Below are 25,231 nucleotides of genomic sequence, written 5' to 3' on the forward strand. Positions count from 1 at the left end.
TATTTAAGGATCTTATATATTATTATTGTCCATACATTGTTTGTATAGTAGCATTCCTTTATATCTACCTTTATTTTATAATTATACTTTTATATATATTTATATATTATATTATATTATATTATATTATATTATAATATATTATATTATTTTAATCGTTACCTAAGATACTTACAATTACAAATACATTCACTAAAATCTTTAGCACTGTCGCGATAATCTATGCACGTACAGTTAATACATTGGAGATATGAATAAGTGATTAATTTGTAATTTCTCCCTTCCTTTCCGTTTTTCCTTCATCTCTCTCTCTTTTTTTCTAGCGATTTTCCCTTTTCCCGTAAAACGCTCGACCCACCGTTGATATTCGCAGCGATGATCGCGGGCATCGTTTGTCCCACAAAAATTAGTCTAAACGTCTATCCAGACACCGTAGAAAGCTAACCACCGACAAAACACGCCGTGAAATCGGAACAGAAGGTCTGCGAAAGTTTCTATCGATTGTACGCGAGGTGTGTTCCACGTTGATCACCTAATAGTCTTACCCTACGGGAATCAAAGAGGTTCGAAGCTCGGAAAAGATATCGATATCCCTAGAATACTCCTGAAGACGATTACACCGTGAAAATCCAAAGTAACCACCGTTTTCCAGCGATCCGAGTCTCTCTTGTAAAAATCACCTTTACGCTATGGGAGTTCATATTTACATTAGACATCGAAGTTTGATGATGCAACCGTAGCCGTTCCGACTACGCCCCAATTACAATATCATTATCAGAACTATCCCGTAATCACTAATCTATCTTCTCGGTTTAACTCTACGCAGCAAATATTCCACTCGTCTGGCAAACGGTGTCCCATCGATTGATCCAAATAAAAGCGACCGCTTACTAAAAGATTCTAATGAACGATATTAAAAACGAACTCTTCGATAAGCCCATTCACTGATTCAGGAGATAAAAAAAAAGAATACGAGTTACCAGAGAACGAGAAATATATTTATCATCACACTAATAATTCAATAAAATATACTTAGCTCTTTATAGTTTCTCAGTTTCGTTTCTCCGCGCGCATCGACTCAATTGCCAGCGTACGGTGCCTCGATCGGACACCGTTTGCCAGGAGGCAGCGGAACCGATTCCCGAAAGGCGACGAGTTTAAACTATCGAACGACCATCCACGATCATTTCCACGAACCTCGGATCGTCCCCCGCGAGGGGGACGTCCGTCGGTGCCCCAAGATTAAAAGATATGTCCGTCAACGATCAGCACGTAATAGCACGAGGATTATATACATCTCTAGTGTGAAACGATTAGTAGTGGGTGTAGTACACAGGGCATTTCACGTACTTAAAATCACACGGTAGAAATATAAATTATTCCCTATAGAATAGAGGGGACTCTACTGAAGTGACGTACACGGTCCGTTAACACTTGTCCTCTTCGAATCGAGACAACACAGTATCTCTTCGCCCCTTCTCCACGCCCAGTGTCCGATCGGTAGGATGTCTACGCACGTAAATTATGTAAAACTATTTATACATTCACTAGGTAGTCGTGTCGCTACGTTACAACATATATCCGTTTCGAATCGTGTAAAATACCTAGTTTGGTCAGATCTAGAGGAGTACGGAGTAGAAGAGTACTCAATATATCGTTCTCACTTGTTGGATCTGCGAGATAATCGATCGTGTCCTCGAATTTTCGTCGGAGTCATTGATACGATTTTACTTTTTAATCAGGATTGTCGGGATTTCGAAACCATTCGCGCTTTCGCGATGATCTCTCGTTAAATGCGAACTACTGGTTTCTCGAGTGATTTGAAATGTTTGTCGATCGATATAAGTGCAATAATAATGGTAATGCACTTGGGGAAAGTAGATTGAAAGGAATTTTGAGAAAGAGCTGTCGAGAAATTGAACGATCAGGAGTAGATTCAGGTTTTATCAATGATCGAACGCTTCGTAGAATGTTCGAGCGCGAAAGATTCGTCAGGAGGTTAAAAGAGAATCACGCGAGAGGAATTCTACGTTCGAAATGGTTTTCCAGGGATTGTTCGTCGGACAGTATCCATCAGTAAATTTATATTTAGCACTCTTTCCCCGACCACTTTCGAAGGGTGTCTAATAAGGCACTGTCATTTACTGTGACTGAAACGATAAGATGAAAGAGGAGCGTCCCTCCCTACACGGTTCCGTGGATTCTTTCCATTCGATTCGAATCGAGTGAAACTTACGCTTACGATTTATAAATGCTTTTGGTACCTTTCCCTTCGGAATTCTTGATATGCTACGAGCTACTGATATTTCTGTGGTGTTCGGTATGAGAGCAAACATCGGCCGGTCGGTATCACTAATCGTTCACAAATATTCCTTTACGTGTTACTCGTAAGAGAAACTGAAATATCTCATTCTAGACGAAACTGAAAAATAATGAATTTCTATGAAGATCTTCCATCGAACTTAAAATTCGATGAATGACGACACTGTCTTGCCAAGCATCGAAGTATTCAACAATTATTTAAATTATTACGAATTGTTTCTGCGCCCGATGCATTAGTTTTCGGAGATGAATGACACAGTTCGACCGAAGCTCTCATCCCCGAACGCCGAGGGTTCACGATAGACGATACAGTGTACACAGTAACAGTATAGTAGTTAACATTACGATTAAAATGTTCAGGAACAAATATATAAATGCAACACGTTAATATGACCATATGACGCGACTTGAGCGCTACAAAACTGATCGTACGGCTTCGGGAACGTAACTGTGCGCGGTCCGTGCAGTGCTCGCGAAAGATGCAACGTAAGTTTTGTGCGATTAGCGTATGCCAGAGCCTCGTGTTGTTCAATTCGTATCTCTTTTATCCGTCGATCGCTCGCCTCGCGAGCGGGCAAACCGTCGATCAGCGTTGCACCCCCGCGTATTTCCGAATCGTGCGATCAACGTCGTCCGATCATGATCGTGAACTATTTGGTGGCGGCACCTGCTATGACAATAGATCCGAATATATCGATAAGGATTAAGTAATAACAGTATCATAGAGTATATAAATGGCATATTGCGTAACAAACTATTTATATTGTACAACGTAACGTGCGTATATGCTTCATACAAATAGGTACAAGTTCTCCGTCTCCTCTCGTTTGTTCGCTCGCGCGCGCGCGCGCGCCCCTTCGAATGAGTACAAAAAAAAATAAGAGGAGAAGAAGAAAGTCAAAGAGAAAGGGAACAGAAATGACGCGCGATTCTCAGCTTAGCGTTCCGCGCGCGAGAGAACCGGGAGTTCGCGCGGGATTCATGGCGACGTTTCTTGTTCCCCTGACGCGTTGCCTGTCTCGCGGTTCGAACGGAGTCGCTGACCTGCACCGCGATGCACGAGAAAAATTGGCCGCGATACTGGACGCCTGGCGCGTCTCGATTGCACTCTCGGAACGAGTTCGATCAGCTTCGAGCGAACGCACGATCCTCGAGTCGGTTCTCGCCGTTGTTAAGCGACAGATGCATTCTAAGTACAATTGAAACAAAACTTTCATCTCGTGACCGTGACAAGACGCATCGCTTCGAAAACAGGATGAAACGAGGAAAGACGCGCGATATAAGAAAACCTGTTCTCCATTTTAGCCCCATCTCCTAAGAGTATCTTCTAACCTAAAGATGACATTGCACGTCGCGGCTGCATTATTGCACTGGTGATACAATTCCGATCACAAGAAAACAGTTTACTATAACGCACGACTGTTCTTAATTATTTTCCCCTCGTAAGAGTCAAGCGCGCGTCTTGTCTCGAGCACGCTGGACGCCATGTTGTCGCTTCCCAGTGACGCGCAAGATGGCGCCCCGCTGACGCTCAAACGCGTCCGCCATTCCGGGAGTGCAGTCGGTTAGACCAGGGATCGGTGAATATCAATGAGGAAAGAAAAGAGAAGAAGATACGGGTTGCGGACCGTTTCCGGCCCTCTTCACCTGAGGATAGCGATCTATCCCGCCGTGATATGGCTTCGACCGACTAGGATTCAGCGTCAGATCGTATATACATGGATGACGACGTCTCCGAGGAGACAGCGGCGAAGATCGGGGCGTCTCGTTACGTGTAATCTCGCCTCGCTGTTGCTTAACATATCTTAGGATACCTATGTATAGACGTTCTAAGGCTTTGGCAGTGAATTAACGTCGATTAACGGGGCACGTTCGAGGTTCAGGTGTTACCCTCGATGCAGTATCCGCCCCTACCCCCCGCTCCATCCAGCTGGTCGTCGTTTTGTTCCTTTCGCACCCTCTCTCTCTCCCGATTAAGTCGATGTATCCGGCATGATCGTGGTTGCTGGCCATCGTCGTTGGACCAGTGCGCACTGTTAACACCGCGGCGCCGATCTTAGAGTCTTAGAGGAGCGGCTTCGGGATGTGCCTTCGCCTCCTCAACGAGTTGTGCAGATGAGGCCCTCTCGGTGGCAATTGTCCGGCCTCCGTGCACGATCGACAACAGAACTTCGCGTAGTACTCGTGCTTGCAGTATCTCGCCCTCACTATTAGGCCGCAGTTCGCATAGAACTGGGTGTCCTGGCAGTTCGGGTGGATGAAGATTCCTGGGGAGGACAGTTCAATCGGTGATTTTTAGTTTCGTGGAAGTAGAGGTCCATCGGTTGGTAGCATTTTCAGTTTAGATGTTCGTGGAACGGGCATGCGGTTTTTCGATTAGAAATTTGGAATTGAAAGTGAACTTTCCTGTGATATTTTATTATATGGGTGTTTCTGATTCATTCGTTGTTGATACGATTTTGCGCTAAGACGTTGAATATTGATTTCTTTGGAACTGAAGTTTGTATTCGTAGCGTATGTGGAGATTAACCCTTAATGAACTGGAAACATTTGACTTACCGCCGAAAAATACCGTGACATAGATAACAAGTGGAAAGAGGTTCATAGAAGTGACTTAGGACAATACTTAGAGTGTTGATTGTGAATATTGCAACAAGAACAGTGATGAAAGTGATAAAACGATTATATATGGCATCGTTGCGTTAAGGGTTAAAATTAGGAAGGAAATCGCTAAAAATTACCGGCAACTTCTATGTCCACGCTGTCAGAAGCTGTGGTGTAACCGTTGTTAGCCTCGCAACGGTACCTTCCGGAATCTTCCTTCATCGCGTTGTTGATCACGAGTTTGTTCAATTCTGTGGACAGAATTCAAGAGGAACGCATTGAATCATTTCGGAAACGAAATTACAGTTACGAACATTACAGTACGCGTTGCATTGATTACGAACCGTTAATTTGTATTCGGTTGTTCGGATAAACCAGCTCGTTATCCTTGTACCACGAGATTCTGGGAACGGGGTAGCCCTCAACGCTGCACACGATACTGATGTCGCTTCTTTCTGGGAATTGATTCTGCCCTATCGATATGCTGGCATTGACAGGAGCTGCAAAATGCGATTTCCCATGAAACATATTTACAAATGATCGTGGCTAGAAAAATGAAAAAAACTGCGAGAAGCACATTGTAGATATTCAATGATATTCTAGAAAAAAGTTTACCTGTGAAGTGGCTTCTGGAAAAGATCGTTAATTATCCAATGCAGTTAGTACACACGCAAGCAAACAGCAGTGCAGATTAAATGAAAGCGTGCGCGATCAAAAATGCAAACAAAAGAATCGAGTCCAATTGCACCGTTATTCAATACATATAATTAATATCAGTAAAATCCAAAATATTAACACTACTCCTACCAGACTAGTCGAAATAATCCATTCGAAAATTCCTATTTCCCAATTACTTCAATTATCAAGATACTTCCACGAGAAACTATCAGATGAATTTAGCTAGCCTAATCGTCCAATATCGCGAACCAATATAAAGCGACTTAAACAGTCAAAAACCCCAACATAAAAATACATTACATCGAATGCATGCGTTCCCCAAACAGATATCAACCCATTGCCCTATGATTTATTTTCCAACTATTATCGAAACAACTACTTTATCATTAATAATTCATTAGGAGAAAACAATTTTTATGTCTATGTTTCTCGAAAGGAACAATAGAAAAGTAATATTTCATTCGTATTTAAAGGAAATAAACAGAACTTAGATTCTTCTGACACGACATTGTAGGTCAAGGGGTTAACCCTTAGCACTCCAGGTTGTTTCGTAATCTATCAGCAACTGCAACTAGTTTTTACAGTATTCCTGACGAAAATGACGTAACATTTCTTCGATCTTCTATTTTCCTTCAATGCAAAATTTCGATACGTGGAAAATCGAATAATTTTAGGGTAGTTTCTTTAAGGTTCATTAAAATATTTATTATAACCGGTGCAATATTGGAGCCCACAGAGTTCAAAGTGTTAAACGTTGCAACTGGACTGAATAAGAAACCAAATATTCGTCCCCCTCACCTCTGAACCTGGAAATATTAGGGTCCTGGGTGGTGAGTCCTCCGATAGGAGCTACGGTAGGGATATAAGGCTGTCTAGTGGAATAAACAGGCGCATAGGTCTCTTGGGTCTGGTTTCTGTTGGGTCTGTAGGGATACTGAGGTTTATCCGCGGTCGTCTTTCTAGGAGGCTGGACCAGGTATTGGGTGTACTGCTGATACTCGGGTCTGACATTGTACACCGGGCCGACAGCCTGCAGCGTCACCGACCAAGACGCTGCTCGGTCGATCCCGTTAAACGCTTGGCAAGTGTAGACACCGAGGGTGGGCAGCGTCACGGATTTGATAAGGAGAGTGTAATCGGCGTCCTGCACATAGACGTCCGAGGACAACGGCAATATGTCGCGGCCCCGCCACCAGGTGATTATCGGCCTGGGCCAACCTATCGCGTAGCAGTGCAGTGACACGGGCGAGTTCAACGTGACCGTCACCAGCGTGTTCTGTTCCCCGAGTATCACGGCGGCCAATTGCCGCGGCTCTACACAAGGATGCAAGAAAACAACATGCACAATGCTCAGAGATGGTTACGGAGATCGCCGAGGCGTTAGAAACGAAGCGGAAGTGACTTTTGGATATAAGGTGTGCGATTCTGATGATTGTACTGTTAAGATTGTATTGTTAATATTGAGAGTAGTTTGTAAGGAAAATTAGATTAGGTAAAAAGACTTTTGGAAATGAGGTGTGTGATTCTGATGATTGTACTGTTAAGATTGCACTGTTAGCCCTTTGCGGACGAATGTCGACATTCCGGCGAGATCAGATGTTCATATTTGGAAAACTATGTCGCGAATAAATGATTTAATTAGTGAAACAGCAAGAGATCAGCACGTAGTTTCCTACTTTCCGATTAATTAAGCAATCGATATATAATTTAACTTCATCTGTCGAAGGTTTTGTACATTTCAAAGAACCTTCGTCCGCAAAGGGTTAATACTCAGAGTAATTTGTAGGTAAAATTAAATCAGATGAAAAGACTCTTGGAAATGAGGTGTGTGATTCTGATGATTGTACTGTTAAGATTATACTGTTATGATTCAGAGTAATTTGTAGATTAAATTAGATCAGATGAAAAGACTATTGGAAATGAGGTGTGCGATTAAATGCAATTGACAATGACGTTACCTTCATTGGAGTTTCCGAAGGATTTAATTTGAATTGTTGTTACTTTCGTAAGGATTTGTTTGTTTTATGAACGCACGAAGGTAAATGTTTGTGATAAGGAAAACTCGAGTATTTCATTGTTAATATCGCAGGACTAAGCGCTTTTCAGAGGAAACGTCACTTCCGTTTTCGTTAGTATTAATCGGTATTAAACTACTGAGTGCAAACATTAGTGTCTACGCTAACTGTCATTATCAACTATTACCACGATCTACATTGTTGATGGTTAATACAGTAACTACAATTTGGAGAATAGTTGCAATGGAAAGTGAAGTTAGAAACATTCCATCGCCGACCAAGACAACAGGACCAAACTGGTATAAGAATCGATGTACGTACCTGTCACTATCAATTGGTATTCCACTCTTACCGGCGGTCCTAAGCCGTTGTCAGCTATACAGACGTACGTTCCACTGTCGTATTGGTAGAGATTCATGATCTGCAGGGAGCCATCGTGCAGTATGCGACGTCTGCCCTCAGAAAGGCCGATCTGTCGACATCGATGCTCGTGTACTTTATTTGCTATACATTATACAAAGTTTTCTTCAAATTTTTCAAATGAATTTAGTTACTGTCTTTCGCACATATTTCTTAATGCAACCTAAAGAATTGCCAGCAGCATTACAAGTACCATAGACGAAAGTACACTCTTAAAATTGAAATTCTTCTCATTTGTAATTAATCAAAACCAACCGAGTTAAAATGCTTTCGATTTTCTTACAGCACATAGTAATATTTTCGAAGCATCGAATATTCGAAACGATTTTGAAAATAAATAGTTTCACTCGAATACTATAATAGACATCCGAAGAGACTGAAAATAATCTATTGTTACAATTTCTATCACGAGCACATATTAATCATTTGCACTCGGAAGGCGACTATCAGTGACCACTTGATTTCCTACAGTGAAGCTATAAAGTTTGATATTTAATATTATACTTCATATAACGCATTAATTTGAGAAATATTGAAAATATCGTCTTCATCTCATCAGAAAATGTTGAAATATTTCTAGCGGAAAACTTCGGAGTGCAAAGGGTTAATCGTATTAAACGCTCGGTAGTTCCAGTGTTAACGCGTTGACTGCCAAATAAACATTCGCCAAAACCTCCACGCAATCAAAATAATTTTTACAATAAAACAGAAACTGAACGGTCAAAATTCTTCGTAACGATTGCCCTACTGTCCTTTATATATTTAATGCATCCAACGAAATTCAGTTCGTTCGATACGTCAGCGAGAAACGTCACCCGAATTCGGACGACATGGCAGTTAAAGTGTTAAAGAAGTTGCCAAATTTTCCAGGAATATTTCGCTGAAACTCAAAGCACCACTGACCAGTGTCGTGTCTTTCCTCCACGTGATAGTCGGCCTCGGATTTCCAAACACGATGCACTTCATGGTGACGTAGCCTCCTTCTTGCGCAGTGACCTGCGGCTCTTCCGGTTGCTGAATCGAAGCGCGTTCAGCGCCGGGCTGCGGGGAGGTGACCCAAATCCTCGGCGTTGTCACGGGTTCCTCGACCGCAGGCTCCAAACAGGATGCACCGCAGTCATTGTTGCAGCATTTCATATCTCCGGTGCAGTCGGCGTCCGTGACGCACTCCTGCTCGCATCTGCTGCTGTTCGTAACTCTCGGGCAGCGGCCAGGTTTCGTAGCTTAGGAAACAAATATGTTAAGTTTCAAATCTTCGAAGTGTTAATCTAGATTAGATTATCTTTGATTAATCAGGTCGTCTAGATTCACCTAGATTAAGTTTCAAATCTTCGTCCGAAGTATTAGTTTAGATTAGATTATCTTTGATTAATCAGATCGTCTAGATTCACCTAGATTAAGTTTCAAATCTTCGTCCGAAGTATTAATCTAGATTAGATTATCTTTGATTAATCAGGTCGTCTAGATTCATCTAAATTAAGTTTCAAATCTTCGAAGTATTAATCTAGATTAGATTATCTCTGATTAATCAGGTCGTCTAGATTCACCTAGATTAAGTTTCAAATCTTCGTCCGAAGTATTAGTTTAGATTAGATTATCTTTGATTAATCAGTTCGTCTAGATTCATCTAGATTAATTATGTCCTTTATATTAATATAGATTATTTATCACGTTGAATGCCACATAATTTGATATAGCAAAATACACGAAATGGAACAAATAAGATGTTAAATCATTTGTTGCACATTCATCTAGCTGAATATCGCATTAGGTAGCATTGTTTATAATATAGAAATGTTTCCAAACAATCATCTTTTAATCGAGCGAACTATAGTAATTCGATCTGTACATTTCAAAATTGATTTTGTACGTTATTTCACATGCCACATCGTAACCAAAATAATTTTCTTATGTTCATCAGTAAATTCCATTGAACTTGTAATACTACAATTTCCTTTGCAATAATTGTATAGAATTGCAAGAAAACTGAGTACCATAAGTAGGGACATCTAAGTCGAAATAAATCATAAGACAAAAGGTTAAACATATCAACTATATCAAATTTCCTGCATCGATTCGTATTTTTTTTGTTTGAAAAGGTGACATTATATTTGATCGAATCCAGCTGTTATATGAAGAAAATTTTATTTTCTAGTAATAGGACTTACTACGTCTTGGTTAGGTTATTTTAGTTTTATTGGTTTATTTTTTGTTTGTAAAGGTGACATTATGTTTGTCCGATCGAATCTAGTTGTTATATGAAGAAAATTTGATTTTTTAGGACTTACTAGGTCTTGGTTAGGTTATTTTATTTTTTGTTTGTAAAGGTGACATTATGTTTGATCGAATCCAGCTGTTATATGAAGAAAATTTGATTTTTGCTAGTAATAGGACTTGGTTAGATCTTGGTTAGGTTATTTTAGTTTTATTAGTTTATTTGTTTGATCAAATCCAGTTATTAAATGAAGAAAATTTGATTTTTGCTAGTAATACGACTTACTGGGTCTACAGATAGCCTTGTACTCGGTGCTGTCCTTGTTAGCAGCCAACGTGATCGCGCACTTGGTGCCATCAGGGCAGATCTGTGTCCTGCAGGGATCCACGCACCGGCATCGCTGGCAATCCTGGGAATCCACGAAGGCTTCTCTGCCATAAGGACACCGGATGGTATTACATTCCTCGCGAGCTTCCAAGCAAGGATCCTTCGTGTCTATTCGTGAGCCTACGTCGATCTCGTTAGCGGCTACAATGAAATTATCTTACAGTTACGATCACCCAAACTAACGCAATACCCTTTTATATAGAAGTAAATCAAACAAATAGAAGCAAGAATAAAACTGAAATAAAAATGAACATATGACAAAATAAGCTATATACAATCTGCGGTTAACACCTTGACGTAATTTTCCTCGCTACAATGTTTATCTACCGAATTTGATCATTAATCCGCGAGTAGACAAATGTCATATTCATCGTAAACGAAAGTTTATTTTGAATATGAATACATTGAAAAGTAGCAATATCATTTGTCACTTCTACTTACGTATAACAAATGGACTTCCAATAAATGATTACACGACAAGGGGTTAACAGAGTTTCGAAAAGGAATGTGTAAGAATAAGATGAATAAATACTCAAAATTGGAACAGCGAATTGATCTTTTCGATGATTCACCTGATTCCGTCGGAATGTTCGCAAGTTATATAGCCTCAGTAATTGCAGTATTACTGTATTTTATATTATTCCATCACTATTGCTTTTTACTCTCATTTATTTACAATTCCTAATCACTGTCGCTCGTCTCGGAAATATTGCTCGATATGAATGGACCATGTCAGTGAGAAACGATATAAAATAAAATGCGATTCGCAGGTGTGCTAGAAATTTATATACAGTGTTCGAAGCTGGTAGCTGAATATTCAAAAATACTCGAAAGACTGTAGGAATAGCTTCGATCGGTGTCCCTCGACTTACTCGGAAGGCAAGTGTGAATGCAAGATTCGAAGGTCTTGAATCGGTTGCGATTCCCGCCGCATCCGGTATAAATGAACGCGCGACAGTTTTGGTACTCCTCGTCGAAGTAGAATCGTTTGATCGTGGCGCCGGTTGAACAGGAGCCGCTGTCGACCGGTTCTTTGCAGATCGCTAAATCATCGTCGCGCCAAATCTTAATTAGACCCTCGGACCGCTTGTGTTTTCGTCGGCGTAACGTTAATCCTTCGTTATCACTCTCGACGACGAGATTCTCGTGCGTTGCTTGTTATTAATGCTCAACGACTCTCCGGAATATCCGCGGAAGTAGGAGGTGTGAAAGGGAACTTACATAGATTCGAAACGTTCGTGTCGTTTCCAGCTGGCACGGGCTCCTCGTGATGAATACAGATCGACTCGCACTCCGCCATTGAGCTGAACCTATTCGCGTTGCCCTCGCACCCGCCGTACAGAAATTCGCGGCAAACACGGCTGACTGAGTCGTAATAGAATTTCGGGAAAGCGCCTCGGCATTCACCGGGATCCACTGGCTGATTGCACGAGTCTGGAGGAATAAATCAAAATTTAATAAATTAGAACTTTGGTCTGACGAATATAGAGTTCTCTTTATTCAATCTGGCTTTCAAGCTGATCTTGTATACTAACTATGCATAATCAAAATTTGGAAACATGTGTTAAGGAAAATTTTTCCAGTATTATTGTGCATGTTTAATATTTTTATAATGCAATATGTTATATAGTCTAATATATGTGTATAATATTACGTAATGCATAATTATAATATATATTACATATTATAGTAGTTTCAATATAATATTATAATATATATTACATATTATAATAATTTCAATATAATATTATAATATACATTACATATTATAATAGTTTCAATATAATATTATACTATATATTATATACTACAATAGTTTCAATATAATATTATAATATATATTACATACTATAACAGTTTCAATATAATATTGGAAATATTATAGGGAAGTTCTAATAATGAGAATAACAGATATGTTAATAATAGAAATATAAACCATAAAATATAACTTCGCAATTTCTTAAAATTATTTTCTGAATCAACATTGCCCCCGATTTGGCGCAAAGAAATCGATCAAACCCTTACCTTGTCCTTGGAACTTGCCACAAAGACGTTCGCATTGCTCCTCCGTTTGGAATCTGTTCGCGTTCCCGTCGCAGCCGCCGTAAATGAACGCCTGGCAGGTCTGATTCCGGAGGTCGTAGTAATAAGCGGTGACATCGTTGTTACAGCTGCCAGGATCGACAGAAGCGTAACAGACAGGATTCTTCGTGACAGTCTCGGCCGGTGGTGGCGGTGTTGCGGCGGTGACGTTTGGCGTTGGCTCGAACCTCTTCTTGCACTTCCTCTCGCAGGATTCTTGATCGTGGAAGCGATTCTTGTTGCCTTGGCAGCCGCTGTACTCGAACTCGTAGCAGGAATCAGTGCGATGATCATAGTAGAATTGTTTGTCGACGCCATCGCAGGGACCGATGACTCTGGGCAAGCTGCAAGGATCTGTAGAAGTAAACAGACGCGCATATTATAAACGTATTCGGTTAAATTGGTAAATTATCTTATTATCGTTATAACGTTATTGTTCTATGATTATTCTATTAACTATTCCATTCGTTGTATTAATATAAATTATAATATGGATTCATCGTAATAGTGAATTATAATATAATACGGATTACAATATTAATTACTATTAATACTAATATAATCAGTATAATTAATATTAGTATTAATACAGTCAATATAATTAATATAAATATAAAACATAGTTACTGAACCAATCGAATTATCAATCTATCAGTATTGTTTATATCACCAATACTACACAATACAATCAATATAATTAATATTAATATAAAACAATTACCAAACTAATCGAATTATCAATCTATCAGTATTATTTATATCACCAATACTACACAATACAATCAATATAATTATTATTAATATAAAACAATTACCAAACTAATCGAATTATCAATCTATCAATATTATTTACATCACCTATGCTACACTAATCAATAATAACAAACCTTGAACGTCTCCGCATCGATATTCGCACTCCTCTCTACTATTGAAGTTATTCCCATTGCTCTGGCAGCCGCCAAATCTGAACAATTTGCAAACACCTTCTCTGCTGTCGTAGAACCACTTGCTTTGATCCTCGGAGCACGGTCCATGTTCGTCGGCGAGGAAGCAGAAATCTAAACGTAGTTTAACCCTTTTAGTGCCAGGCATTTTACGCAGTACACGCGAAGAATGCCACAGGCCGATTTGATATGCGCGAATTTATACGAATAGTATCATAAGTAACAAAATTCCGATTTCCCGGTGGAAAATTTTACTATTCATTCTCCCGAAACTTAAAGAATATGGAATATAATGTTGTGCAGCAAAATTTTTAGTTATAAAACTTTAAAAGCTGATTAAATCGAATTACTATAGTTCATTTAATCGAAAGATGATTATTCGACAACATTTCTATATTATAAACAATGCCATCGAATGCGGTGACATCGAGCAAGATCAGCGTGCAATAACGCAATTCAATCGAATGATTTAATATTATATCTTTTTCCGGTTTGTGCATTTTTTTCCATGAAATCGTGCGGCGTTCAACGTGTTGAGACAGTACCCTCGAAATAAATTGAAATAAATTGAACAAATCGATTTCCAGCGATACATCTCCTTTAACAAACTACCTGGTCTAAATTCTGCGACTTCCTTCGGCGGCGCCGGTGTCGTGAGCGCAGTCTGACACCTGTTAACGCAGTCCTGCTCGCTCTGGAAGTTGTTCTCGTTGCCGCCGCAGCCACCGTAATAGAACTGTCTGCACTGTTGCTCGTAAGAATCGTAGTACCATCGTTGAGTGTAGTTGTGGCACTCTCCCAAGAGCGCGGGCAAGAGACAGATGTCTTGCTCTGTGTTCGAACGAAGGCGACATGAAGGGATGCTCAATGAACATGAACATTCGACGACGAAAAGGGAAACATTTAGCTAGCGTCAAGAAAAGTTTCAATGAAACTCGTATTACCCTTTCTTAGTTAGCAGATTATGGATTCTAACCATTAATTCGATCGATTATCGTATGTTTAATATTTCTACTTTTATCATTTCATTTATATTTACTTAAACATAGAATTCACTTAGAATATATTGCTGTATTCCGAATTACTGTATAATTTCATAAACAGCTCCACAGAAAATGGCGGAAGACGTAAAATACTAGTCGCTGAATACGATCATCGATCTTGGGTAAATTCGATATTTTCCTGACACTAGCAACGATTTCTCTTTTCCGCATCTTAGAAACATTGAAAGCAGCGAAAGAAGTGATACTAATTCCGCGAGAACTTAGCAAGGCTCGTATACACATACAACGAGGAGATCATTGGAAAGTATTCTTTTACGTATAGGATAGAATTTTGTGCACTTGAGAACGCAGCTTTAGGCTAAGACGATGAGACATCGACGTGCATACGGCGCAAGCAGCTCTGTTCGATTCATAGCCGAAATGGAAATCCGTGCTACAGAGGAGTGTTATTCACGTATTGCGAGAGTTGTACCGTTCACCGAGACGAGACGCGCGAGAAATTTCCAATTTAAAGTAGTGTTCAGGTCTTACCGATTTTAGCCGGGCAATCAGACTCGCATGCGTCCCTAGATTCGAAATTATTTTTATTTCCACCGCAACCGGTATAATAGAATGGCATGCACCGATTCTCCGACTGATCGAAGAACCATCGAGATTGCTTCTCTCCGCAGTTCCCCTCCGCTCGGGGCAGCAAGCAACTATCTGTTAATCGCATTGATTATTATGTCATGCAGAGTTAGGGATTCTCTGATGTCGATCGTTCGTTGCTCAGCGTTCACATCTTTCTTCGTATCTTTTGAATATTTTTGATATTCGTATCTTAAATATTTTATATAAAATTTCTCTTATATGAATAATAGAATAGAATTATAGAATATTAGATTTGTTATAGAAATTATAGAATAATAGATTTCATAGAAAATTTCTCTTATATGAACAATAGATTTCATAGAAAATTTCTCTTATATGAATAATAGATTTCATAGAAAATTTCTCTTATATGAATAATATATTTCATAGAAAATTTCTCTTATACGAATAATATATTTCATAGAAAATGTTTCTTACATGAATAATAGATTTCATAGAAAATTTTGTTTTATATAAAAAACGCGTTTTATACAAAATCTTTTGTATACGAGTAACATATTTTATATAAAATCTTCTTTACACGAATCAAATATTTTACATAAAATTGGTTTTATATGAAATTTCAAGGTGAACAACGAACGATCGATATTCTAGAACTACTCTTACAATTATACAAATATAAATTGTCCACTCCTGAAACTGAAAGCGTTAAATATCGCAAAATCCGCGCGTTCGGCTGACCGAACCACAAAGAATACTGTTATCCCAAATATCTAATTACTCTCCCTTCGTCAGAATGATCCAACCTTTCCACCAACTTTTTAGAGAAACATTACGTTCAACGCAGCGTGAGTGACACATACGTCCGTCAACGTACGACAGTTCGCAGAGCGATGAAGGTATGGAGTGCGCGTGAAAGGCAACGCGTGCTGTTTCGCGTGCTACAGAAGAGCAATACATAATTAACCCTTTGCACTTCAGAGGCGCCTGTCATTCGTCATCGAATCGGCACAGGGAAACTGTCAATTTTGACATTCCATATTAACACATTGCGTACCGCCAACGAGAAATCTCGTTTTCATATGAAGACACTTAGCTATGCAACTTCGCTGATTACCACAACATTCAAAAAAATATAAAATTTGAATTGATTAATCTATCTATTATATCTGACAAATAGTTTTGATTGATAACTGATAATAGTTAGATTGATTAAATGATCAATCTATCTATTATATCTGATAAATCTATTTAAAATATAATACACAACAATACGATATCTGAGTTTTCCTATGAAAATTGCCATCACAATTCAGTTTTCTGAAAATTAGCCGGTACTCAACGCCTGAAATATTGAAATAAAACACCTATGCTCCCCGATTTACGAGTGATTTCTCGAATCAGCCTCAGAAAATCTGTGTCATTAGGAAATCTTCGGTGTTTCTAATGCAGAAACTTCTGGCGTGCAAAGGGTTAAAGCGACAAACAACGTACACCACCACCGACGAGAACCTCGAGTCGTCGTTGAGATCTCTCACCACCAATGCCAAATGAAACTCATGGCTGAATTCTGTTTCTGTTATTCGCTAAGCGGAGAAGCTTGTGCTCTTTCAAGTTTAACTCGCTTTCAAATTTTTAGTTTCTGCGTTTCCTTTGCTCTTTCTTTTAGATTCTGATACCTGTTACGGGACAGCGCTGCTCGCAGGCAGCACGCGTACGGAATCTATTGGCGTTGCCTTTACAACCCCCGTAAACAAATTGGGTACACGTGTGACGCGCGGCGTCATAATACCAGCGCAACACCGAGCCCGGGCAGGGCCCGGGATCTTTCTCCAGGACGCACACGTCCCTCAGTTTTACTGGAAACATGTTTTATGCATTACTCGACGGGCGACCGTGGCCTGCCACGATTCATTCTTCAGCCGATTACGATGTTCAACTAGTTGTAACCTTTAACTACGGCTGACCGAAGATTCTTTTAGATTCACCGCTGAATCATCTTTCTCTTATTACGGAGTTGAGAGAAGAGACATTGAATCTGATTGTTTTAGAGTGGATTTGAAAATTTGTATTCGTAAACATGGCTGTGTATAGATCCGACGCTTTTGAAATTTAACCCTCTATGGGCCGAATTTTGTTTCGTGATTATAACAGAATTCATGCAGTACAAAGTTAATCAATATCCACATATGAATATGAATTAACAATGTATGCAATAGTTTTAATAATTTCATTGAAGCGAATATATTTTGTAACTTTCAAGTTACAATGACGTTAAACTTTTAGAGTATAAAAGTTGAAGTTAACTGATTAATTTTATTCACCACTTCGAGTGCAAAATGAAATAAATCAACAAGATGCCAATATACTGATATGTGACTTTAAAGTTACACGGGCCTACAGAGGGTTAATATTTTTCTGCAAAAGAGTGCTTTAGTAGTAGTATGTAGATAAGTGGATAAAATCGAAGCGTGTTTGTTTCTTAAGATAGTTGGTTAAGTCTCAGATATTCTCAGAAAATTATTTTCTTTTCAATCCTATGTTCGTCTTTCTTTCTAGAGACTCGTTTGCATCATTGAATCCGCGTGTTTCGTTATTAAACCATTCTACCCGGTAGCCCGATTCAGTTCGACAACTTTTCTAAAGATGATTAATTGTTATATTATTATCATTTTCATTTTCACGCTAGAATCACTAAATACGTGTATCATTCCGTCTATCGCGAAGTGTTAGATAAGAACGTTCCCATAAATCCCTTTGTAAACACCACGCTCCGCATTCCGAAGAATGGCACGGTCGATCGATCGAATTTTCTACCCTGTGCCCCGTAATACAAACTGTGCTTCTCCAAAAATACAACAAATCCAATTTGTCATATAAAAACTGTTGATAGAATTCTTCGGTGAATGGATAATCGAAGAAACAGTGTCCGACGAGATCAGGAAACTCAAATCGAGGGAAAAATAAACTAGCATCGTACGAATTATTTCGAGGTCAACGGAGGCGTGACGGTGAAACTCACCTTTCCTTCCTTTCTCCTGCAAACACTGCTGATGGCAAGCAATCTCCGTGGCAAAGTTGTTGTCGTTTCCTTTGCATCCGCCATATTTGAATTGCTCGCACGCTTGCGATTCGGCGTTGAAGAACCATCGGGTGAAGTTGCCTTGGCAGGGTCCCACTTCCTTCGATTGCTCGCAAGGATCTTGGGTAAATTAATTCATTCAAACATTGTATAATATTCTACTCTCCAGTTAATTGTATCCAATGAAGAAAAATCCAAAACACATTAGTCTCAAGTAGAATAAATTCCAGTCAACTGACACTATCGATGTCCACTATTTAAACGAACTGTGACCTTATTTAACCCTTTGCGGACGAATGTCGACATTTCGGCAAGATGGAATGTTCATGTTTGGAATACTAAGTCGCAGACAAGTGATTTAATTACTGGAACAGCTACATATCAGCACGCAGTTTCCTTTTTTGTTGATTAAGAGATTGATAGATAATTTAGCTTCGTCTATCGAAGGTTTTATACATACAAAACCTTCGTCCGCAAAGGGTTAAAGCCTTCGAAACCATATCGTTCGATATTTCCCGTTTAACGCGAATTATAATTCATGTTTTGAAAGTGATATATTTCACAATCGAATCGCAACATACCCAAATCATCAGGAGTAACGCAAAGCTCCTCGCACTCTTCTCTGGTCTTAAACTTGTTCGCGTTCCCGAGACAGCCGCCATAGACGAACTGACCGCACTGTTTCCTGCCGGTGTCGTAATACCACGTTGGGAAGTAGCCTTCGCAAGGCCCGGGGATTTTCGGTAGATAACAGGCATCTGCAAAATCATCGCAGCATTTCGTTCTCGTGAACAGTGTGTCACTGATAAATTTGACGTTTTAATGAGGAATATGCTGGTGATAATTTAACCCCTTGCCTTACGATAACGTGTCAGACTCGTGGCGAAGATTTCGAACAATATTTAATAAACATAAATATTATCGAATTCTTGTACACTCAAATTGACACGTTAACCGCCGTGTCAGGCATGACTGAGGCTTCTGAGTTATTTGAAAACAATCGTAATATGCAATGTTTGATAACGTAACGAAGTTGATAATACTGCAAGGATTGCAACGCTAAAGAATTCATAATCCTCCCTACTGTTCTTTGTTACGAAAGAATCATTCTACGAAAAAATGGCCAAGATTTTCGTGACGCTCAACGTGTTAACCCTTTGCACTCGAGAGGTGACTCTCGGTGACCACTTTATTTGACACAGCGAAACTGTACAGTTGAATATTTAGTATTTTAAATTAGACCTTGCACTGCTATGTGAAATATTTGTATCTCGTCGTTGTTGAATATTTCCTGTGCAAAAACTTGTGCAAAGGGTTAAATATTCTTGCGGTACTAATCATTGTATTTTATACCACACGTAGACACAGAATATACCTAGAATCTTTTTTTATTTTCAATGAATAACAATGAAATATCGATCATAGTTGAGAATCGTAAGGAAAGAGTTTAAAAAGCAAAACATCTGGAAGAGTGTTTAATTATTCAGAATAATTACCTTTTCCTTTGGGCTGAACGCACACCTCTTTGCACTCCTCCTGAGTCTTGAATCGATTATCGTTGCCCTCGCAGCCACCGTACCAGAATCGAGAGCAACCGCCGTATTCCATGTTGAAGTACCATTTGACGGTGAAGTCTCTGCAGGAACCTCTGTCCTTGTCCATGGCGCAGGCCGTGCCGGGGGTTGCCGGGACCGTGAGGCAGCCCTCGAAGTTCTCTCCTTGGGCTTCTTCGACCCCGTCTGCGCAACAGCCATATTTGGACGCGTCGCAGCTGCATCCGGCGAAGTTTGGTCCCTTGGCTGGTGTCTTCCTATCTGAGCAACACTTGAATTCCGTGTTCTCGCATCCGCAGCCTGGCCGAAAAGCGAGGAGACAATATTTGTATTTAAAATATATCGTTTAATAAATATGCTACTACTAATAAACGTATCCTCCATAATTAAAATATGCATAATATAATATCCCAAACACAATATTTAAATTTCAATTTAACAATCCTACATATGTAGTTGATAGACGTATACTTCATAATTAAAATATGAATAATATAATAATCCAAACACAATATTTAAATTTCAATTTAACAATCCTGCAATCCTACCTATATACAATTTTACATAACAACACAAATACTAACATTCTATAATATATTATTTACCATTAACCTAATTAACCCTTTACGGAAGACACAAAGTACACAAAGCTTGCAACATACGAAGCTAAATGACACATCGAATGCTTAAACAGTGAAAAATGGAACTATACACTGATCACTTGCTATTCAAGTAATTAAGTCATTCGCTTGCAACTATTCCAAAGAAAATTTCATCCGAAATGTCGACATTCGTCCGCAAAGGATTAAGCATAATTTCTAATTCAAAAATAAGTATTACAATCTAAAACGTATGATAATCCGAATGATCCAAGCGGATACCTTGCCCGTGAGGTCCTTTAGCGATAGTGACGCCGTCGGGGCAGCAACCGAACTGATAAGTGTAGCAAGGGCAGCCCTCGTAGTTCGGTCCAGTGGCGGGCGTGAAGCGATTAGGGCAGCAGCCGTTGGTTGTATATTTGCAGCCGCAGCCCTCGTTGTTCCGTCCGCGTGCCGCGGTCGAATTATCCGGGCAGCAACCGAATCTCGTGTACTGGCATCCGCAACCGTAGAAGTTCGGTCCGCGCGCGGGCAGTATGTTATCGGGACAGCACTTGTACGGCGTCGATAAGCAACAGCCCTCGCCGTTCGGACCGTGCGCAGGGGTGGCGCCGTCCTCGCAGCAACCGTACGTCGTGTTTTCGCATGGCATGTGGCAGCCATAGTTGCTGGGCCCCAGAGCTGCGAAATTAATGCTCGAACGTTATATTCGTTTAATTGACCCTTCGCACTCGAGAGGTGATATTTAATATTATATTTCCTATGATGCATCATTTTGAGGAATATTCGAATAAAATAGCTTTGTTCCTTGATGCACGATTTCTCGTCGACTTGGTTTCACAAAATATTTTATCTCATCAGAGAATGTTAAAATATTTCTAGTGAAATATTTTCTCGGCAAGTATTCATTATTTTCTGATGAAATATCAATGATACGCTTCACAACTAACACAAAGAAACACCTTGCATAAATTAAGTGACAGAACTATTTTATTTTATTTCAGAAAAATCGAACAGAATAAATTCATCGACGACGAACCTGGAGAGACACCGTCGGGACAGCACCCGAAGTAAGATATCGTGCAGTTCTCGGTATTGATGACGCCGCACCCTTCGAAGTTCGAGCCAGTCGCAGTGGAGACGCCGTCGGGACAGCATCCGTAAGTCGTGTTCCCGCAATCTTCTTGCACAGTGGTCGTTTCGTATTCCTCCGTGACGGTAGTGACCTCTTCCTCGCAACCTGAGATCATCGAAACAATCGGAGAGTCCTCCATTAGCGACACATTTGAAAATATAAAATATACGAGAATTTCCCTCGCATTCGCGTACCCGTTCCGTCTGGTCCCGCGGCGGGTTTAATTCCATCGGGACAGCAACCGAACTCGGTGACGTTGCAACAGCCCAGATTGTTCTCGCCGCTTGCCGGGGTTTCGTTGTCCGGGCAACATCCGAATCTGAAACGTTTCATTGAACAAGCACTCGAATAAAGAAAAGCTGTAAGTTCCAATAGAATCCAAGAATACTTTGTTTACAACACTGAAATCCTCGACAAGAAGTAAATCGTTATTTAATTTCTGATCTTCCAGAAGCTCTGATTTCATTCAAGGTTACCGATTCAAAAGTTAACCCTTTGCACTCTGTAAGTTTTCCGCTGGGAATAAACATTCTCTAATTAGGTATCTTTCGAACTCTCTTGGAGTCACACATTGAAGAACTTAAAAGATACGATGTACGAAGTTTCATATTAAATATCAAACTCTATAGTTTCCTCAAATCGATTAGCGACCGAGCTTGTGGAGCGCGAACGATTCAATTCTCATTTGCAGTGCTTACTCTGTCTGGTTGCAAGGTTTCTTGCACCCCTCCAGGTCGTTTCCTTCGGCAGCGGTGATTCCATCGGGACAGCAACCGAACAAAGTTTCGTCGCAATGCGACTCGGGGCATCCTCTATTGTCTGGGCCAGTGGCAGGCGACACGCCGTCGGGGCAGCAGCCATGTTTAGTTTCGTTACAGGTCTCGGGCGTCGGGCAGCCCTGACCGAAGGGACCCAAAGCTGGCGTGACTCCGTCGTAACAGCAGCCGAACGGCTTGGTCTTGCAAGCTTTCTTTTTGGGAATCTTGCACACGCGGGGCTTGCGCGTTGTCGCCTCCGAAGTGATCGTCCAAATTTCCGATACTAAAATGGAAGTAAAGTGGTGTAGTCTATAGTCTAAATCTAGAATTCTTAGTATTATATATTATTCTTAGTATTATATCTACAATATAGCCACTAACACTCAGCGAATTGTATATATCTATGTTTATGCGTCTATTTATTTATTCATTGTTTATTTTTGTATTATTTCTTTCTTTTCTGATTTTCATTATATTTTGCGTTGATTTCTATGGCGAAGGTTCGGGCACACTAGTGACCTGGAACTGGCTAAGGAATGCTAATTTATGTACATACTTAATCCACTAATTGTATATACCTATTCTCCGATTAAAAAAAAAATTAACGTCCACACTATAATATATAAGCAAAATAAATAAACTTCGTATTGTAACGTAACAGTGCAGATTCAGTGAAGTTTACTTTGTAATAAAGTTATGATTGTTCAGAACGTGTCTATATTATTATATCTATTAACACGGACAGTAAAAATTGAAGCAGTGAAAATAGAAAAACCGTAAATTCAGTTCTCCGAGAGTTAAAATACGTGACAATTTAAAAAGCTAAGGCTATGTAGAATTAAATGCGTAATAGTGTGGCTTATAAATTTGAATGTCACAGCACATGATTTTGAAGATGCGGAAAACAGATTCCGCTGTCCTAAGTACGACTTCGATCAAATTATAACTGAAAGTTCAGAATTCAGAACGATTAAAACTAACATGGAACTACGATCCTGAGTACGTGACAAAACTTTTCTTGCAAACGATCGCAGAGTTCGTACTTACTGTGCGTTGTCTCAGTAGTTTCAGTTTCCTCCTCTCCCGTGGACGGCGTCAAGCCGGACACAGTAGATTCCGTGACCTCTGTCACCGTAGTTTCACCGGATTCAGTGGTTGCACCGGATTCCGTAGTCTCGCCGGACTCCGTCGTGGCACCAGACTCCGTGGTCTCTCCGGACACCGTTGATTCCTCTGTCGTTGATTCTACGGTTGCCGTCGTCATTCCGGATTCAGTGGTTTCACCAGACTCAGTGGTCATTCCGGATTCGGTTGTTTCGCCGGATTCAGTGGTCATGCCGGATTCGGTTGTTTCGCCAGATTCAGTGGTCATTCCGGATTCAGTTGTTGCGCCAGACTCAGTGGTCATTCCGGATTCAGTTGTTGCGCCAGACTCAGTGGTCATTCCGGATTCAGTTGTTTCACCGGATTCAGTGGTCATTCCGGATTCAGTTGTTTCGCCAGATTCAGTGGTCATTCCGGACTCAGTGGTTTCAGCGGGTTCAGTAGTCATTCCGGATTCGGTCGTTTGACCAGACTCGGTTGTCTGACCGGATTCAGTTGTTTCACCAGATTCAGTGGTCATTCCGGACTCGGTTGTTTCGCCGGATTCAGTCGTTTGACCGGATTCAGTGGTCTCGGTCATGCCGGACTCGGTGGTTTCGGCTGTTGCGCCTGATTCGGTCGACATCGTCGGTTCGGTTGCTCCAGATTCGGTTGTTTGCTCGGTCGCCCCGGATTCCGTTGTCTCCGTCGATTCCGTTGTACCTTGAGTTTGAATAATTTCGTTTCATTAAGCCCGTACTACTTACTTTCGCTGCTAAGCTCGTGTAACATTTTACTATCGACAACTTGGAAGAAATGCAGCAAAATTTTCCATTCTGAAGTGGAAATTTCATTTGAATGAAACGACATGATTGATGTAATGAACAACATTGATTATTGTTAAGTTGAAGGATTAACGTTGCCGCGTAATAGCTAATTATAGTCGATGCTGATAGCTATTACTGTTGACAGTTATGTATTTTTTCAATGCTAGTGAAATTCATACATTTACGAATCCTAATTACTTTATTATCAACTTTTGCTCACCTGTTGCACCGCTCTCTTCGGTAACAGTGCTCTCAGTTTCAGAGGACGAAGTGGTGGGACCTGACTCCGTGGACTCCGTCGAACCAGTTTCTTCGGTAACCGTAGTTTCGCCGGAAGCTGGAGTTTCCTCGGTTTCGGCGGAAACAGTGGACCCTGGCATCTCTGTCGTCACGTCGCTCGATTCCGGCGACGACGCTTCCGTTTCTCCGCTCACAGTTGATTCAGTTACTTCCGTTTCTATCGAACGTAGAACATTTCAATTGATAAATTCATTACAACTTTGCCCCCACGGAGAATAAATTCAAAGAATGAAATCTGTCGGTAATTCGACGACAGCAACTTTACAACGATCTTGATGTATGAAACTTCGTGCTGCTATTATTATTAAACTATATATACAAAACTTTACGAATATTATATTTCCTTAACACGTTAACTGTTTTCAATATTATTAGTATAATAATGTACATTACATACATAATATACAATAATAAAATACATTTCAAATAAAATATCGTAATAATACAGAGTTATCGAGGAGACAGTGCAAAAGAGATTCATTTAAGAATTTAACATAAACATTTAACAAATTAAGAATAAGACTGGGATATTTTTGATAAATTATTAATAACAAAGAAGTCAGATCAATCGCTGATTAGAATTCTTTCTAATACTTAATTCGGCCATTCGACTGGTTCCCGGTACGCCTAGT

At 40.1% G+C, this 25,231-nt stretch overlaps 1 protein-coding gene across 6 annotated transcripts in view; it reads right to left on the reverse strand.

The window, feature by feature from the left end:
* Positions 1–3,064: 3,064 nt before the first annotated feature.
* Ppn (proteoglycan-like sulfated glycoprotein papilin) overlaps positions 3,065–25,231 on the reverse strand; it is a 175,361-nt gene continuing 153,194 nt past the window's right edge. For 3 of the 6 annotated variants that reach the window (XM_076370315.1, XM_076370314.1, XM_076370319.1), the window contains 22 exons: positions 24,520–24,756; positions 23,437–24,195; positions 22,330–22,672; positions 21,826–21,950; positions 21,536–21,736; positions 20,779–21,177; positions 19,841–20,197; positions 18,926–19,102; positions 18,285–18,464; positions 16,942–17,121; positions 14,280–14,498; positions 13,611–13,781; positions 12,667–13,077; positions 11,863–12,075; positions 11,514–11,684; positions 10,540–10,782; positions 8,943–9,262; positions 7,941–8,091; positions 6,403–6,918; positions 5,271–5,426; positions 5,064–5,177; positions 3,065–4,589 (listed from right to left, as the gene is read on the reverse strand). In XM_076370315.1, the coding sequence (XP_076226430.1) occupies positions 4,387–4,589; positions 5,064–5,177; positions 5,271–5,426; positions 6,403–6,918; positions 7,941–8,091; positions 8,943–9,262; positions 10,540–10,782; positions 11,514–11,684; positions 11,863–12,075; positions 12,667–13,077; positions 13,611–13,781; positions 14,280–14,498; positions 16,942–17,121; positions 18,285–18,464; positions 18,926–19,102; positions 19,841–20,197; positions 20,779–21,177; positions 21,536–21,736; positions 21,826–21,950; positions 22,330–22,672; positions 23,437–24,195; positions 24,520–24,756 (5,846 nt within the window). In that variant the 3' untranslated portion in view covers positions 3,065–4,386. Of the gene's footprint in view, positions 4,590–5,063; positions 5,178–5,270; positions 5,427–6,402; positions 6,919–7,940; positions 8,092–8,942; positions 9,263–10,539; positions 10,783–11,513; positions 11,685–11,862; positions 12,076–12,666; positions 13,078–13,610; positions 13,782–14,279; positions 14,499–15,202; positions 15,374–16,941; positions 17,122–18,284; positions 18,465–18,925; positions 19,103–19,840; positions 20,198–20,778; positions 21,178–21,535; positions 21,737–21,825; positions 21,951–22,329; positions 22,673–23,436; positions 24,196–24,519; positions 24,757–25,231 lie in introns of all 6 variants that reach the window. The other 3 variants (XM_076370316.1, XM_076370317.1, XM_076370318.1) reach the window with 3 other exon arrangements.

This window comes from Nomia melanderi, chromosome 8, assembly GCF_051020985.1.
Source record: "Nomia melanderi isolate GNS246 chromosome 8, iyNomMela1, whole genome shotgun sequence".
In the NCBI taxonomy this organism is placed as follows: Eukaryota; Metazoa; Arthropoda; class Insecta; order Hymenoptera; family Halictidae; genus Nomia; species Nomia melanderi.